The sequence below is a fragment of the Carcharhinus amblyrhynchos genome, chromosome 17, assembly GCF_965287045.1.
Source record: "Carcharhinus amblyrhynchos chromosome 17, sCarAmb.v2.hapA, whole genome shotgun sequence".
Lineage (NCBI taxonomy): Eukaryota > Metazoa > Chordata > Chondrichthyes > Carcharhiniformes > Carcharhinidae > Carcharhinus > Carcharhinus amblyrhynchos.
In genome coordinates, this window is record NC_137340.1 from 46,292,699 (window position 1) to 46,305,785 (window position 13,087).

The window sequence follows — 13,087 nt, forward strand, 5'->3', positions numbered from 1 at the left end:
ATTGGGGAATATTTGCGCTCACATTACAGCCCATCGCTTTTCTTATTATTCCATTCTTATGACGGGGACAGGATTCGTGGGAAAATAAAGTTGCCGAGAAATGAAGAGACATCAAGACTCGAGTGGATAAAATGTTCCAAAAACTAACATTCTCCAAGTTTTTTTAAGTAAGCAAACAGGGTTGTTTTGTTAAAACTTCATTTATGGGATGTGTTCATCGCTGCCAAGCAATGTTTACCCTCTGAGCTGCACGCGTGCACAGTTCAGGAATAAGGCATCCACTCGAAAATGGGGAGTGCACACAACTATGCAAAATGGGTTGCCATGGTTAGTACTGCTGCCTCACAGCGCCAGAGGTCCAGGTTCGATTCCCGGCCTTGGGTCACTGTCTGTGCAGAGTCTGCACGTTCTCCCCGTGTCTGCGTGGGTTTCCTCCGGGTGCTCCGGTTTCCTCCCACAGTTCAAAGATGTGTGGGTTAGGTGTACTGGCCATGCTAAAGTTATCCCTTAGTGTCAGGGGGATTAGCTAGGGTCAACGCATAGGGATAGGGCCGGAGTGGAATTGTGGGCAGTGCAGACTCAACGGGTCTCCTTCTGCACTGTAGGATTCTATGATTCTGTGAAATATATAACTAAAAGTACTATTCACTGAAATAACATTAGAGGGGATTTTTAAAATATATTCTGAAGTAAAAGTTTATTTATTAGAGACAATTAAGGCTTACATTAACACTGCAACGAAGTTACTGTGAAATTCCCCTAGTCACTACAGTCCGGCACCTGTTCGGGTCAGTGCACCCTAACCAACACGTCTTTCAGACTTGGGAGGAAACCAGAGCACCCGGAGGGAACCACACAGACACGGAGAGAATGTGCAGACTCCACACAGACGGAGACCCAGGCTGGAAATCAAACCCAGCTCCCTGGCGCTGTGAGGCAGCAATGCTAACCACTGTGCCGCTGTGCTATTGCTGGCAACGCCAGCATTTATTGTCCATCCCTAATTGCCTTTGGACTGAGTGATTTGCTAGGCTATTTTAGAGGGCATTTAAGAGTCAACCACATTGCTGTGGGTCTGGAGTCACATATCGGCCAGACCAGGTGGATTTCCTTCCCTAAAGAACGTTAGTGAACCGGATGGATTTTTTTATAACAGTTGAAGCTAGTTGTTGTGGTCGCCATTAATGAGATGAGCTTTATATTCCATACTTACTTATTGAATTTAAATTCCCTCATCAGCTATGGTGGGATTTGAACCCATGGCCCCCAGAGGATTAGTCTAGACCTCTGCACTAGTTGTCCTGCGACAATACCAGCATCTCTCCATGGGATGTTGCGGGCAAAGTCAAAATTTATTTCCCACTCTTAATTTCCCGTAATTGGGTGGATTGCTAAGCTATTTCAAAGGATAATTAAGAGTCAACCACACTGCTGGGTCTGGAGGCACATAATCAGGTGGAGTTTTTAATGATAATCCAGTAGTTTCATGTTCATTGGAGAATATTCTAGAATCACTACAGTGCAGAAAGGCCATTCGGCCCATCAAATCTGCACCAACTCTCTGGCAAAGTATCTTACCCAGGCCCTCTGCCCCACCCTATCCCCATAATCATTACTAATGCAAACATTTTAATTCCACATACGTTTACAAACTGTAGTCAAATTTGGGATTGAACTCATGTCTCTACATCATTAGATTAAACTGATCTTTCTCTACACCCTGGCTATGACTGTAACACTACATTCTGCACTCTCTCATTTCCTTCTCTATGAACGGTGTGCTTTGTCTGTATAGCACACAAGAAACAATACTTTTCACTGTATGTTAATACATGTGATAACAATAAATCAAATCAAATCAAATAGATTTGGTCTCTGGATTATGAGTATAGTAAAGTAACGGTTATGCCATTCTCTTTGCAATGAGATTCAATCCACTATCACACAATGAGAAGTAGAGCACAGCGCAGGTATAACTGGAACTATCCAGCCACATTCCTTCTTTCTATTGTGAGCCACTGTTTCATGGGGCTAGATTGCGTGACAAAGCTGCTCAGGGACATTTCATTTTGTGCTCTGATAAATAGACCTGCAGTGCATCAGAAAGAGTGTGGTATTGGAGAAAGACATCGCCCTGTTGGAAGGTTAACGGCCTGCAGTGACTGAGTCCATGAGCAGGGATGCAGTACTGAATAGGTGCCACACTGTTGGAGGCAGCATCTTTTATAGAAAGATGGAAACATAGAATGTAGGAGCAGGAGGAAGCCATTCAGGTCTTCAAACCTGCTCTGCCATTCATCACAATCATGGTTGATCATCCAATTCAATAGCCTAATCCCCCCAGCTTTCTCCGATGGGATGTGAATTGGAGGTCTGCTCTCTCAAGTAGATGTAAAAGATCCGACTATTTCCAGGAAGAGTGTGGGAGTCCTTCCCGGTGTCCTGGAAAATACTCATCTCCCAAACAGCATCAATGCGTGGGATGCGGGCATAGTTGGCAAGGCCAGCATGTTTTACCCACACCTACTTGTCCCTGAGAAGGTGGCGGTGAGCTGTTTCCTCGATACACTGCAGCTTATATGGTGTAGGCACACCCAAAGTGCTGTTGGGAGGGAATTGCAGGATATTGATCTTGTGAAGTGATGCATTTCCGAGTCAGGAATGGTGAGCGAGTTGGAGCGGGGAGCTGCGTGTGCTGGCCTTCCCAAGTCTCTGCTGCCCTTGTCTTTTAGGTGGTAGAGGTCAGATTTGGAAGGTGCAGTCTGTGGGAGCTTGTTGCATGGAGATTGATGGCTGCGTTTCCTACACACCAACAATGACCACATTTCAAAAGTATTTAATTAATCTGCATGGGTTTCATCCGGGTGCTCCAGTTTCCTCCCAAAGATGGGCAGGTTAAGTGGATTGACCATACTCAATTGATCCTAGTGTGATGGAGACCAGCGGAGTAAATGAGGGTCACGGGGATAGAGCCTGGGTGAGATTGTGGTCATACAGACTCAACAGGCCAAATAACCTTCTGTACTGTAGTGATTCTATGACTATAGACGCTTGTAAAATATCGTGGGATCAGGAAAGGTGCTATATTAACACAAGTCCAATGATACTAAACCTCAAATTTCCTATACAAGCTTGTAAATGGATTAGTTTACCTGAACATTCTGCTGGATTTAGTTACTTAGAGAAACGCAAGCCCAACTTTAATCTGACCCATCCACTGGGAATAGGCTGGGCTTGGCCCAGATGCCTGTATGACACTTATGTTCATGAAAGGGCCATGCATATGTAAAGTTTTTCTTTTCTTCACCAAGATTACAATGGAAACATAAAAAAGGTCTGGTGCAGAAAGAGGCCATTCAGCCCAAGATGTACGAAGTTTACAATGAAGTTTAATTTTGTTCCTGACTTTAATCAGGCAATCAGAATATGAACTCCCTGATTAAGGACCAAATTAATAGGCCAATCAGGGACCCTTTTGCTTTGTACTTAACCAAGCATGCCAGTTCCTCTGGGACTCCTAGCGTAGACTGGTGACTGAAAGCATTCTGTATGCTGTTGTCAGACTTGTAAAGAAAGGGATTTTGGTGAAGAGACTTCTGCCTCCGAGGACTTATTACACAACAAAACATGCATCACACAGGATATTGTGTCCAGTATTGGACACCGCACTGTGGGATGAATGTGAAGATTTTGGATGAGGTGCAGAAGAGAGTTCTGAGAATGGTTTCAGGAGAATTCAGTTAGCTGGATAGCTTGGAGACGCTTCAGGGGAGGGAAGGTTGAGACTAGGTATGTTTGAAGTTTCCAAAAGCCGTGTGCATTCTAGATAGAACATAGAGATAAACTGTTCCCACTGTCAGAATTTAAGGCGATTGGCAAAAGAAGCAAGCTTGGCATGGGCTAAAATTTGGAATGCGATGCACAGGTTGAGGCAGATTCAATTGTGGATTTCAAAAGGGACAATAGACAATATAAAACAAGAGGTAAAATTCTTAAAGGGGCTGCAGGAGCAGAGGGACCTGAGTGTAAATGTGTGTAGTTCATTGAAGGTGGCAGGACTGAAGAGAGCAGTTAATAAAGCTTACCGTATTCTGGGCTTTATTAATCGGGGCATAAAGTACAAGTGCAAGACGGTTGTGCTGAATTTATACAAACACTAGTTAGACCTCAGCTGGAATATTGTGCACAGTTCTGGGTGCCACACTATAGGAAGAATGTGAACACCTTGGAGAGAGAAAAGGTTTACAAGAATGGTTCCAGGGATGAGAAACTTCAGTGCTGAGAATAGATTAGAGATGTTGGGACTGTTCTCCTTGGAAAGAAGAAAGCCAAGAGGAAATTTGTTAGAGATGTTCAAAACCATGAGGGGGCTGGACAGAGTGGATAGGGGGAAACTGTTTCCGCTTGTAAAAGGATCACAAATGAGAGGGCACAGATTTAAAGTGATTTGCAAAAGAAGCAAATGTGATGTAAGAAAAATCCTTTTGACACAGCGATTGGTTGCGGTCTAGAATGGTCTGCCTGGAGGTGTAGTGGAAGCAGCTTCAATCGCGACATTCAAGAGGGAATTAGATGATTATTTGGATAGAAACAATGTGCAAGGCTACAGGGAAAAGACAGGGCAATGGCACAAAGTCATGATGCTCGTTTTGGAAAGCTGATGTTGACAGGATGGGCCAAATGGCCTCCTTTGAGCCGTCACAGTTGGACAAGCAAGTGAAGGAAAAGCAATGTGTAGGAAGAACCAGAGGGAAACCTGAGAGCGAAACGGGATTAGATAAGTTCCTCTGACAAAGAGGTGGCATGAACTCAATGGATCGAATGGTCGCCTCTACGTTCTAACTATTCCAGGATTCAATGAGTTGATTGTTATGTTGTCCCTCTGGGCTGCAATCATACACCTGATTAAACACATTTTAGTTCATGTTACATATAACTGCAGCACTTCATCCAGCAGACTTCAGCTTGTTCCCTCAGGTTAAAATGCAGTCAGAAAGCAGAATGAAGACATGATTATTCACTGCAATCTTTGAGTTCCACATAAAGAACAGTCACCAAACAAGTCTCTTTAATACACTCCGCTGGGAGATTGAACTTAACAAGCGCTGACAAGAGTTGATCTTTTATACACTTGTGCATCCACACAGCGTCACTTGCCATGCTGCATCACTTACACACGACTACACCGGACATCCGCGCCATTCATTTACCCAACTCAGCACTGATGGGAGGACAATTGACAGACCTGTCGCTCAAGTGGGAACAAAGATAGACCTGATAAGAGGTCTACAAAATATCTGGCGGAGGTCTACAAAATTACGAGAGGCATAGACAGCGTGGATAGTCAGAAACTTTTTACTGGGGCGCAAGTGTCAATTATAAGGGGGCACAGGTTCAAGGTGAGAGGGGGGGAAATTTAAAGGGGATGTGTAGAGGAAGTTTTTCATGCAGAAAGTGATGGGTGCCTGGAACGCGCTGCCAGAAGATGTAGCGCAAGCAGGCACACTAGCAACATTTAAGAGACATCTGGATGGGTACATGAATAGGGCAGGAATAAAAGGATATGGATGCAATAAGGGCAGAAGGTTTTTAGTTAGGGCACCATGACCGGGACAGGCTTGGAGGGCTGAAGGGCCTGTTCCCGTGCTGTACTTTGTAACAGTCAGGGAACTAAAGAGAGAGAGAAAATTAGAGAGAGTAAGAAAGAGAGAAGGTTGGACAGACACCGATTTATACAGCAAAAGCTGCAATTATGTCAATCTGAAATGAAAACACAAAACTCTGGAAATGTTTTCCAGGTTTTATGCATTGCTTTTTAAGATCTCTGGCTATTCCCAAACTGCTTCCCAGCCAATGAAGTGCTTTTTGAAGTGTGGTCACTGTTGTAAATATAGGAAATGCAACAGGCAATTTAAACCCAGCAAGATCCCCCAAACAATTTCTTTCGTTCACAGGATGTGAGCGTCGCTGGTCAGGCCAGCATTTATTGCCTAATTGCCCATGAGTGGCCATTTTACATTGTTGTGGCTCTGGAGTTACGTGTAGAGCAGACCAGGTAAGGATGGCAGATTTCCTTCCCTAAAGGACCTGATTGAACCAGATGGATTTTTACTACAATGGTTTGATAGTAACCATTAGACATTTAATTCCAGATTTCTTTTTCAGTGAAGTCAAATTCCACCATCTGCCATGGTGGGATTCGAACGCAGGTCCCCAGACCATTATTCTGGGTCGCTGGGTTGCCAGTTCAAAGCTGTGCAGGTTAGGTGGATTGGCTATGCTAAATTGCCCCTTAGTATCAGGAGGATTAGCAGGGTAAATACTTGGGGTTAAGGGGACAGGACCTGAGTGGGTTGGTGTTGGTGCAGGCTCGATGGGCCAAATGGTCTCCTCCTGCACTGTAGGGATTCTATGATTCTATGACAATACCGCTACGCCATTGCCTCTCCTTAAATAAAATGAGAACGACCAAATAATCTGTTTTAGTCATGTCGATCTCAGGATATATATTGGGCAGGTCACCATGGAGAATGCCCCTGCTTTTCTTCCAGATATCATCCTGGGGTTTTTTTTACATCCAGCTGAGCTCTGTCAAGAGACAGTAAGGGAGTATCAGCCTAGATTTTGCGCTCAGGTCTCTGGCGTGGGGCTTGAATACACAAACTTCTTACTCAAGAGACAGAAGCCCCAAAACCAGAAAACCCCACCTGAGGTCAATGGTACCCCTCACACCCCCTACCCTGGCTGGGCAGGACAGGAAAATCCTTGGCTCTTCCTGCAGTGGTTTTCACAAATTAAAGAACCATTACTGCTACACTTAAGCCTCATTTCTACTTTCGGATTCACGGTCAGAGAATAACCACACGGTGGGCCCACTTGCCAATGAGTGTTACTGCTGAGCATGGGTATGCCTGGATCTGATGCCATGGAAGGTCAACAGTGCTCAAGCGGTCATTGTAGACAGTTGTGACCATCTACAGAGCGTTAGCCTTGCCGAATTACCTCTCATTGTTACGCAGCTGTCATCCTCTTTCAGATAATACCCTAGTTCATAACTAACTAGAAATAATTGTTCTATAAAACTGAAGAGACTGCGTACATATGACCCAGCACATTGAGAAGGCCCACTAAACGCGTCACAAGATCATCACACATACATTTCCAATTAAAGATGCAATTAAATTCTCAGCACCGATTAACAAACTTTGTAGAGAGCTTCGAAAGGTCACAAGATACACATGGGGGTGAAAGAGATTTGGTTCATCTGAGCTTAGCTATCCAGAAATAAATAATTGTTTCTCTCTCTCCACCTCCGCCTCCGCCCACCCCACCCCCCCAACTCACAATCCTTCACCTGCACTGCCCCGGCACCCGTGGGTTTCTTCCCAGTGCTCCGGTTTCCTCCCACAACCCAAAGATGTGCAGGTTAGGTGGATTGGCCATGCCCAAAAAGACATGTAGGTTAGATTGAGCCTGGTAAATGTGTGGGATTACAGGAGTAAGGCAGGGGGAAAGAGCATAGGAAAGATACTCTGTCAGAGAGTTGGTGCAGACTCAATGGGCCAAATGGCCTCTTCTGCACTTAGAGTTTCTATGAATCTCACGCTTTTGTACTGTGATGTTAGTGTACCTTTAAGAGATTTTTTTTAATTCATGCTCACAGCCTCAGGTAATGTCAGTGTTAAGTGGAGACAAACTGGGGGCAAGTCAGGTAACAGTTCATTTTCAGTTTCAGTTTTAGAAGGAACAGCAAGCTAAAAATAAGTGTTTTCCCTCTCTCTCCCTGTTATTTTTGAAAATTCTGTTGGTTAGCCGAATACAAAATCTTGTTTATCTAAATGATGAAAATGCTGTTGTTGGGAGCTAGACCAGAGTCTCTCTGGTGTTTTGGGAAGCTGTCTTGTCTTCAAACCGTTCGGAGTGAATCCAGAGAACTGTAGACTTCAACCAAAGGACTCAATTTCCATTATCACGTGAGCAGTAGATTTTGCTGTGGCGAAACTGTTTATAGGGTTTTGTCTAAGGCAAGGATTTTGGTTTGATTGGGACAAATATTAGAGATCTTTGTCAAGGGTTAAACATTATAGTGATTGTTTTGTTTCTTGTTTGTAATTGATAAAAGTTCTTGCTACGTTTCTTACTATACATGTTAACTATATTCTTAAATAAACTTTATTTGATAAAAGCTCCCTTGTGGGTCTTTTCAATCACACCTGAAATGGAACATCTCATGCTTATCCTAGACCATTTCAAGATGCAAAACATATGATTCAAGAAGGCTTCATAAAACACCTTGGCGTTTGTAACCTGAACCTTAACAGTACTCTGTTTATCAAGCTCAATGGGCCAAATGGATTCTTCTGCACTGTAGGGGATTCTATGATTCTAACCTGTAATCTACATCAAAATAACAGACTATCTGGTTATCCTGTTACTGCTTGAGGGAGCGCATTTGCAAAATGCCTGCCACATTTCCCATGATTACTTTCAGTTAACCACTGAATCGTGTGATGATTAGATGTTCACAGAATCCTAGAATCCCTACAGTGCAGTAGGAGGCCATTCGGCCTGTCATGTCAGCAACGACCACAGTCCCACCCAGGCCCTATTCCCGTAACCCCGCATATTTACCCTGCTAATCCCCCTGGCTCTAGGGGCAATTTAGCATGACCAATTCACCTAACCCGCACATCTTTGTATTATGGGAGAAAACAGGAGCACCAGGAGGAAACCCATGCAGACACGGGGAGAATGTGCAAACTCCACACGGATAGTGACCCAAGCCGGGAATTGAACCCGCTGTGAAGCAGCAGTGCTAACCACTGTGCCAACATGTCACCCCCAGGCTTGTATAAAGCAGCCCTAGACTGTGTCTTCCTTTTATCTCCAAGGATGACCATTAAAGCACCTGACTACGCTGCAGTGGGGATCGAGGAAAGGTTGGATATATCGAGATGTCATCATTTCCCTGGATCCATTGTTTAGTTGGTAGGACCAGCTGAGCCAGTCAAAATGTAATTTCCAGCATTTATTTTCAGAAATGAAATAAGCAGCTGCTGAGTGGAAGTGAATTATTTAGCAAGCAGAACACGTTACAAACTGCTTTCTGTTTTACTTTAATGAAGTGACTGCAAAAAGTGCACAGATGGACATTTTGGGTAGGCTTGCTCTACTTTCCACTCTCTTGTGACCCAAGGTCAATAGTTTCCGCAAGGCCATTCTATTTCCAAATGGGACTCAGCTTGGATCAGGATCGCTACAGTTACTGGATCAGGAAAGGCTAGTTATAAACGGTTATGCTTTCCTAGGTCTTGCCCTGAATATCTTTGGCCAAGCAGTCACATTAACAATGTCATTTTCCTTTTTCAATTCTTGTTTAATCACATAAACCTGAAGCAAGGACTCGATAACGCAACGTTCTTTCAAAAACAAAATATGCTGGAAAATCTCAGCAGGTCTGACAGCATTTGTGGAGAGAGAATAGAGCTAATGTTTCGAGTCTGGCTCTAACGAAGGGTCATCCAGACTCGAAACATTGGCTCTATTCTCTCTCCACAGATGCTGTCAGACCTGCTGAGATTTTCTGCAGATGAATGGAGATCTCCCTTGCCTGCTGGTTGTCAGAATCCGATGGGTGGGATTTTGTGACCCTTTCTGCCGGTGGGATCTTCCGGTCTTGTAGAAGGCGACCCCACCCCACCTCCGGTTTTTTTTAACCTTCTCCCTGGAACTTGGAAACATTTTGACGACTGATCTTAAGACCATCTATCTATTGGGCCAAGTTTAATGCCCCCCCTCCCCTCACTCACCCATGAGTTTAGTTGGTTGGGGGGAATTTAATCAGATGGGTGTGCTAGAGATCCCATTGCCTTCCTGCCACTGCTCCTGCCTTAAGTCTGGAATGGCCTGGGTTATGGATGGCCTTCCCACCCAACACCACGTGCTGCTCTCAAATGGGTAATTAATGCCCATAGTGAACTGTGTAGAACTGTGCACATTTCCCAGGGAATTGTTAATCGCTTGTATAAACCGTCAGGAAAATGTAACTGTTAATGGTACAGGTCTGCTACCTGGATGTACCCTCACACCTGCTCAGAGTGTGGAAAGTTACCTCTCTCTTCAATTTCAATTAATGTTATTTGAAATCCATTTATTCTTATCTTGGGGTTAGATTTTAAATGTGTGCTTTCAGTAGGGGATTTTTTTTATTTCTTCATGGGACATGGCTGTCGCTGGCTGGCCAGCATTTATTGCCCATCCCTAGTTGCCCTTGGAGGGCAGTTGAGAGTCAACCACATTGCTGTGGCTCTGGAATCACACGTAGGGCAGAACCAGGTAAGGACGGCAGATTTCCTTCCCTGAAGGACATTCGTGAACGAGCTGGGTTTTTCCAACAATTGGCAATGGTTTCCAGATTTTTTTTTTTATTGAATTCAAATTCCACTAGCTGCCGTGGTGGGATTCGAACTCGGGTCCTCAGAGCATTAGCTGAGTTTCTAGATTAATAGTCCAGCAATAATACCACGAGGTCATCGCCTTCCCGTGTACATTGTAAAGCGTGCATGGGCTGATGTCAAAGAGCCACATTTACAAAACAGTATATTTTATACATGGTTGCTTTCTGAATGTTGAGTCCGCACTCATGCCTTGTATTCAAATGGACCTAGAAAAATCCCCCCTCCCCTCCACCATCCCCACGACTTAGCATTTCACAAACGGCAGCACCTTTGGCAGGGCTGCACTCCCTCGGTCCTGTGCTGTCCACAGAAACCATATGGTATTTTTGCTTGTGTCACCGTCATCATTTCCTGAATGCAGTATTTATACATACCATTGCGATACAAACACCCCGTAGAATACGGTATTCTGCCAGTCTCCTTGCTCCAGAGCGTAGGTACTCTTCATGATGTTGAAATAGAAGCCAAACTCTGGGATCAAACACACAACACGGGCCTTCAGAAAAGAAGTCCACTTCCTCTGTAGCGTTCTCATTCCTCCCTCATCGCTCTGCAACACAAAATATTCAAGATGGGAAGATATCTATTTGTATGCGTACATATCGCACTGTTACTGCTAGCCATTGCCAGTTGCCGCCTGGCTACCTCCAGGTTTACTATGGATCCTGCGGCTTAAAGCAAAAATCAGCATTTTCATAGGATATAACGTAAGACAAATGGCATTTCAGAGCAGTGGGGTACTAATCGAATCATAGAATGGTTGCAGCAAAGAAGGAGGCCACTCAGCCTGTCATATCCATGTTGGCTCTCGTCAGGAACAGCTCAGCTCATTCCACTCCCCTATCATTTCCCCACGGCCCTGCAAATCTCTCTTCAAGTATTTAGCCAATTCTCTTTGGTTGAATCTGTGTCAACAATTCATTCCAGATCCTAACCATTTACTGCATCAAATTATTTTACCTCATGTTGCCTCTGGTTCATTTGCTATTCATTTTGAAATCAGTGACCTCTGGTCCTTCCATCACTGGGGACAGTTTCACTCTGTCTATTCTGCTCAGACCCTTCTTGATTTTGAGCTTCTCTATCAAATCTCCTCTCTACCTTCTCTTCTCCAAGGAGGACAGATCCAGTTTTGCCAATCTATTCATGTAACAGAAGTCTCTCATCCCTAGAACCATTCTTGTGAAACTTGTCTGCATTCTCTCCAATGCCTTCATGTCCTTCCTCATGTATAGTGCCCACAATTTGGACACAAATGCTTCAGTTGAGACTAAACCAGTGTTTTATTTATTAATCTTTAATTAAAGATTAATCTCTAATCTGTGGTTTGTGATTGTAGGGTTACAGGGATAGGGCAGGTGAAAACCTGGGTAGCTACACTGTCAGAGAGTTGGTGCAGTAATCAATGGGCTGAATGGCTTCTTCTGCACAGTAGGGTTGCTATGATTCTATGAATCTCGGGCTATAGTATTCTATGCTTCAGTTCATAAAGTTAAGGATTCTAATGCCTTACTAACCACTTTCTCAATTTGCTACATTCAACAAATATACCCTACAGTTCCTCTGTTCCTACACCCACTTTAGAATTAATTTTATATTGTTGTTCCTCATTCTTCCCACCAAAACATATCATTTTGCATTTTTCAGTGTTGAAGTTTTCCCATCTCATTTCCGACCATTCTTGGTTTCTCTCGCTATACTCCTCACGTCCCAAGTTTCATCTCGTCTACAGAATTGGAAATTTTTCCCTGCACTGCACCCAGGGTCACTAAGACAGAACAAGAGGTTCTAAATGCAGACCCAGGGGAAGTCATCAGTAATGTTCAGAGATCCCAGACATGCTCAATTTTGGGCTAAAGGGTGGGATTTTATGGCCTCAATCCAGCAAGGTCAGAAATTCCCGCTCAAGGTCAACGGACACTGGGGCATCAAGTTTGCCATCAAATAGACCTAATGGACTTTAACCTGGTGTTGTGAGACTTCTTACTGTGTTTAGCCCAGACCAATGCTGGCATCTCCAAATCACATCTTCCCTGTGCCATGTCTGTGCTTGTTGTAGACTCAGTAACTGAGACCCAGTTGTCTATGATTAGTTAGCAAATCCATTATTGCTTCCATCATGTGAGTATCAGAATGGTCAAAGGCAAATGAGATCTCAGCCTTTTTAGGATTTCCTATGCACTATAACTCATGCAAGGATGTTGCAAAGTCTCGATGTGGTTGATTGGCCCTTTGACTCTCTCTTTTGCCTTCTATCGATCCTGACTGCGTCAGTCAAATTCATATATTTGGCTTGGCAACTCCTCATTGCGGTGATTGATTCCCAAGTAGGCAGACGCATGGTGGCACAATGCTTAGCACTGCTGCTCACAGCGCCAGGGACCTGGGTTCAATTCCAGCCTTGGGCAACTGTCTATGTGGAGGTTGCATGTTCTCCCCGTGTCTGCATGGGTTTCCACCCACAGTCCAAAGGTGTGCAGGTTGGGTGGATTGGCCATGCTAAATTCTCCCTTATTGTCCAAAGATGTGTAGGTTAAGTGGATTGGCCAGGTTAAATTGCCCCTTAGTGTCCCAAAATGTGTACATTATTGGTGATTAACCAGGTAGATAGTGGGGTTACATAGAGTCTA

At 44.2% G+C, this 13,087-nt stretch overlaps 1 protein-coding gene across 2 annotated transcripts in view; it reads right to left on the reverse strand.

Moving 5' to 3' along the window:
* The window catches only part of sema4gb (sema domain, immunoglobulin domain (Ig), transmembrane domain (TM) and short cytoplasmic domain, (semaphorin) 4Gb), a 161,894-nt gene that overhangs the window by 20,346 nt on the left and 128,461 nt on the right, over nucleotides 1-13,087 (reverse strand). For both annotated transcript variants that reach the window (XM_080205893.1, XM_080205894.1), the window contains one exon: nucleotides 10,832-11,007. In XM_080205893.1, the coding sequence (XP_080062019.1) occupies nucleotides 10,832-11,007 (176 nt within the window). The remainder of the gene's footprint in view (nucleotides 1-10,831; nucleotides 11,008-13,087) is intronic.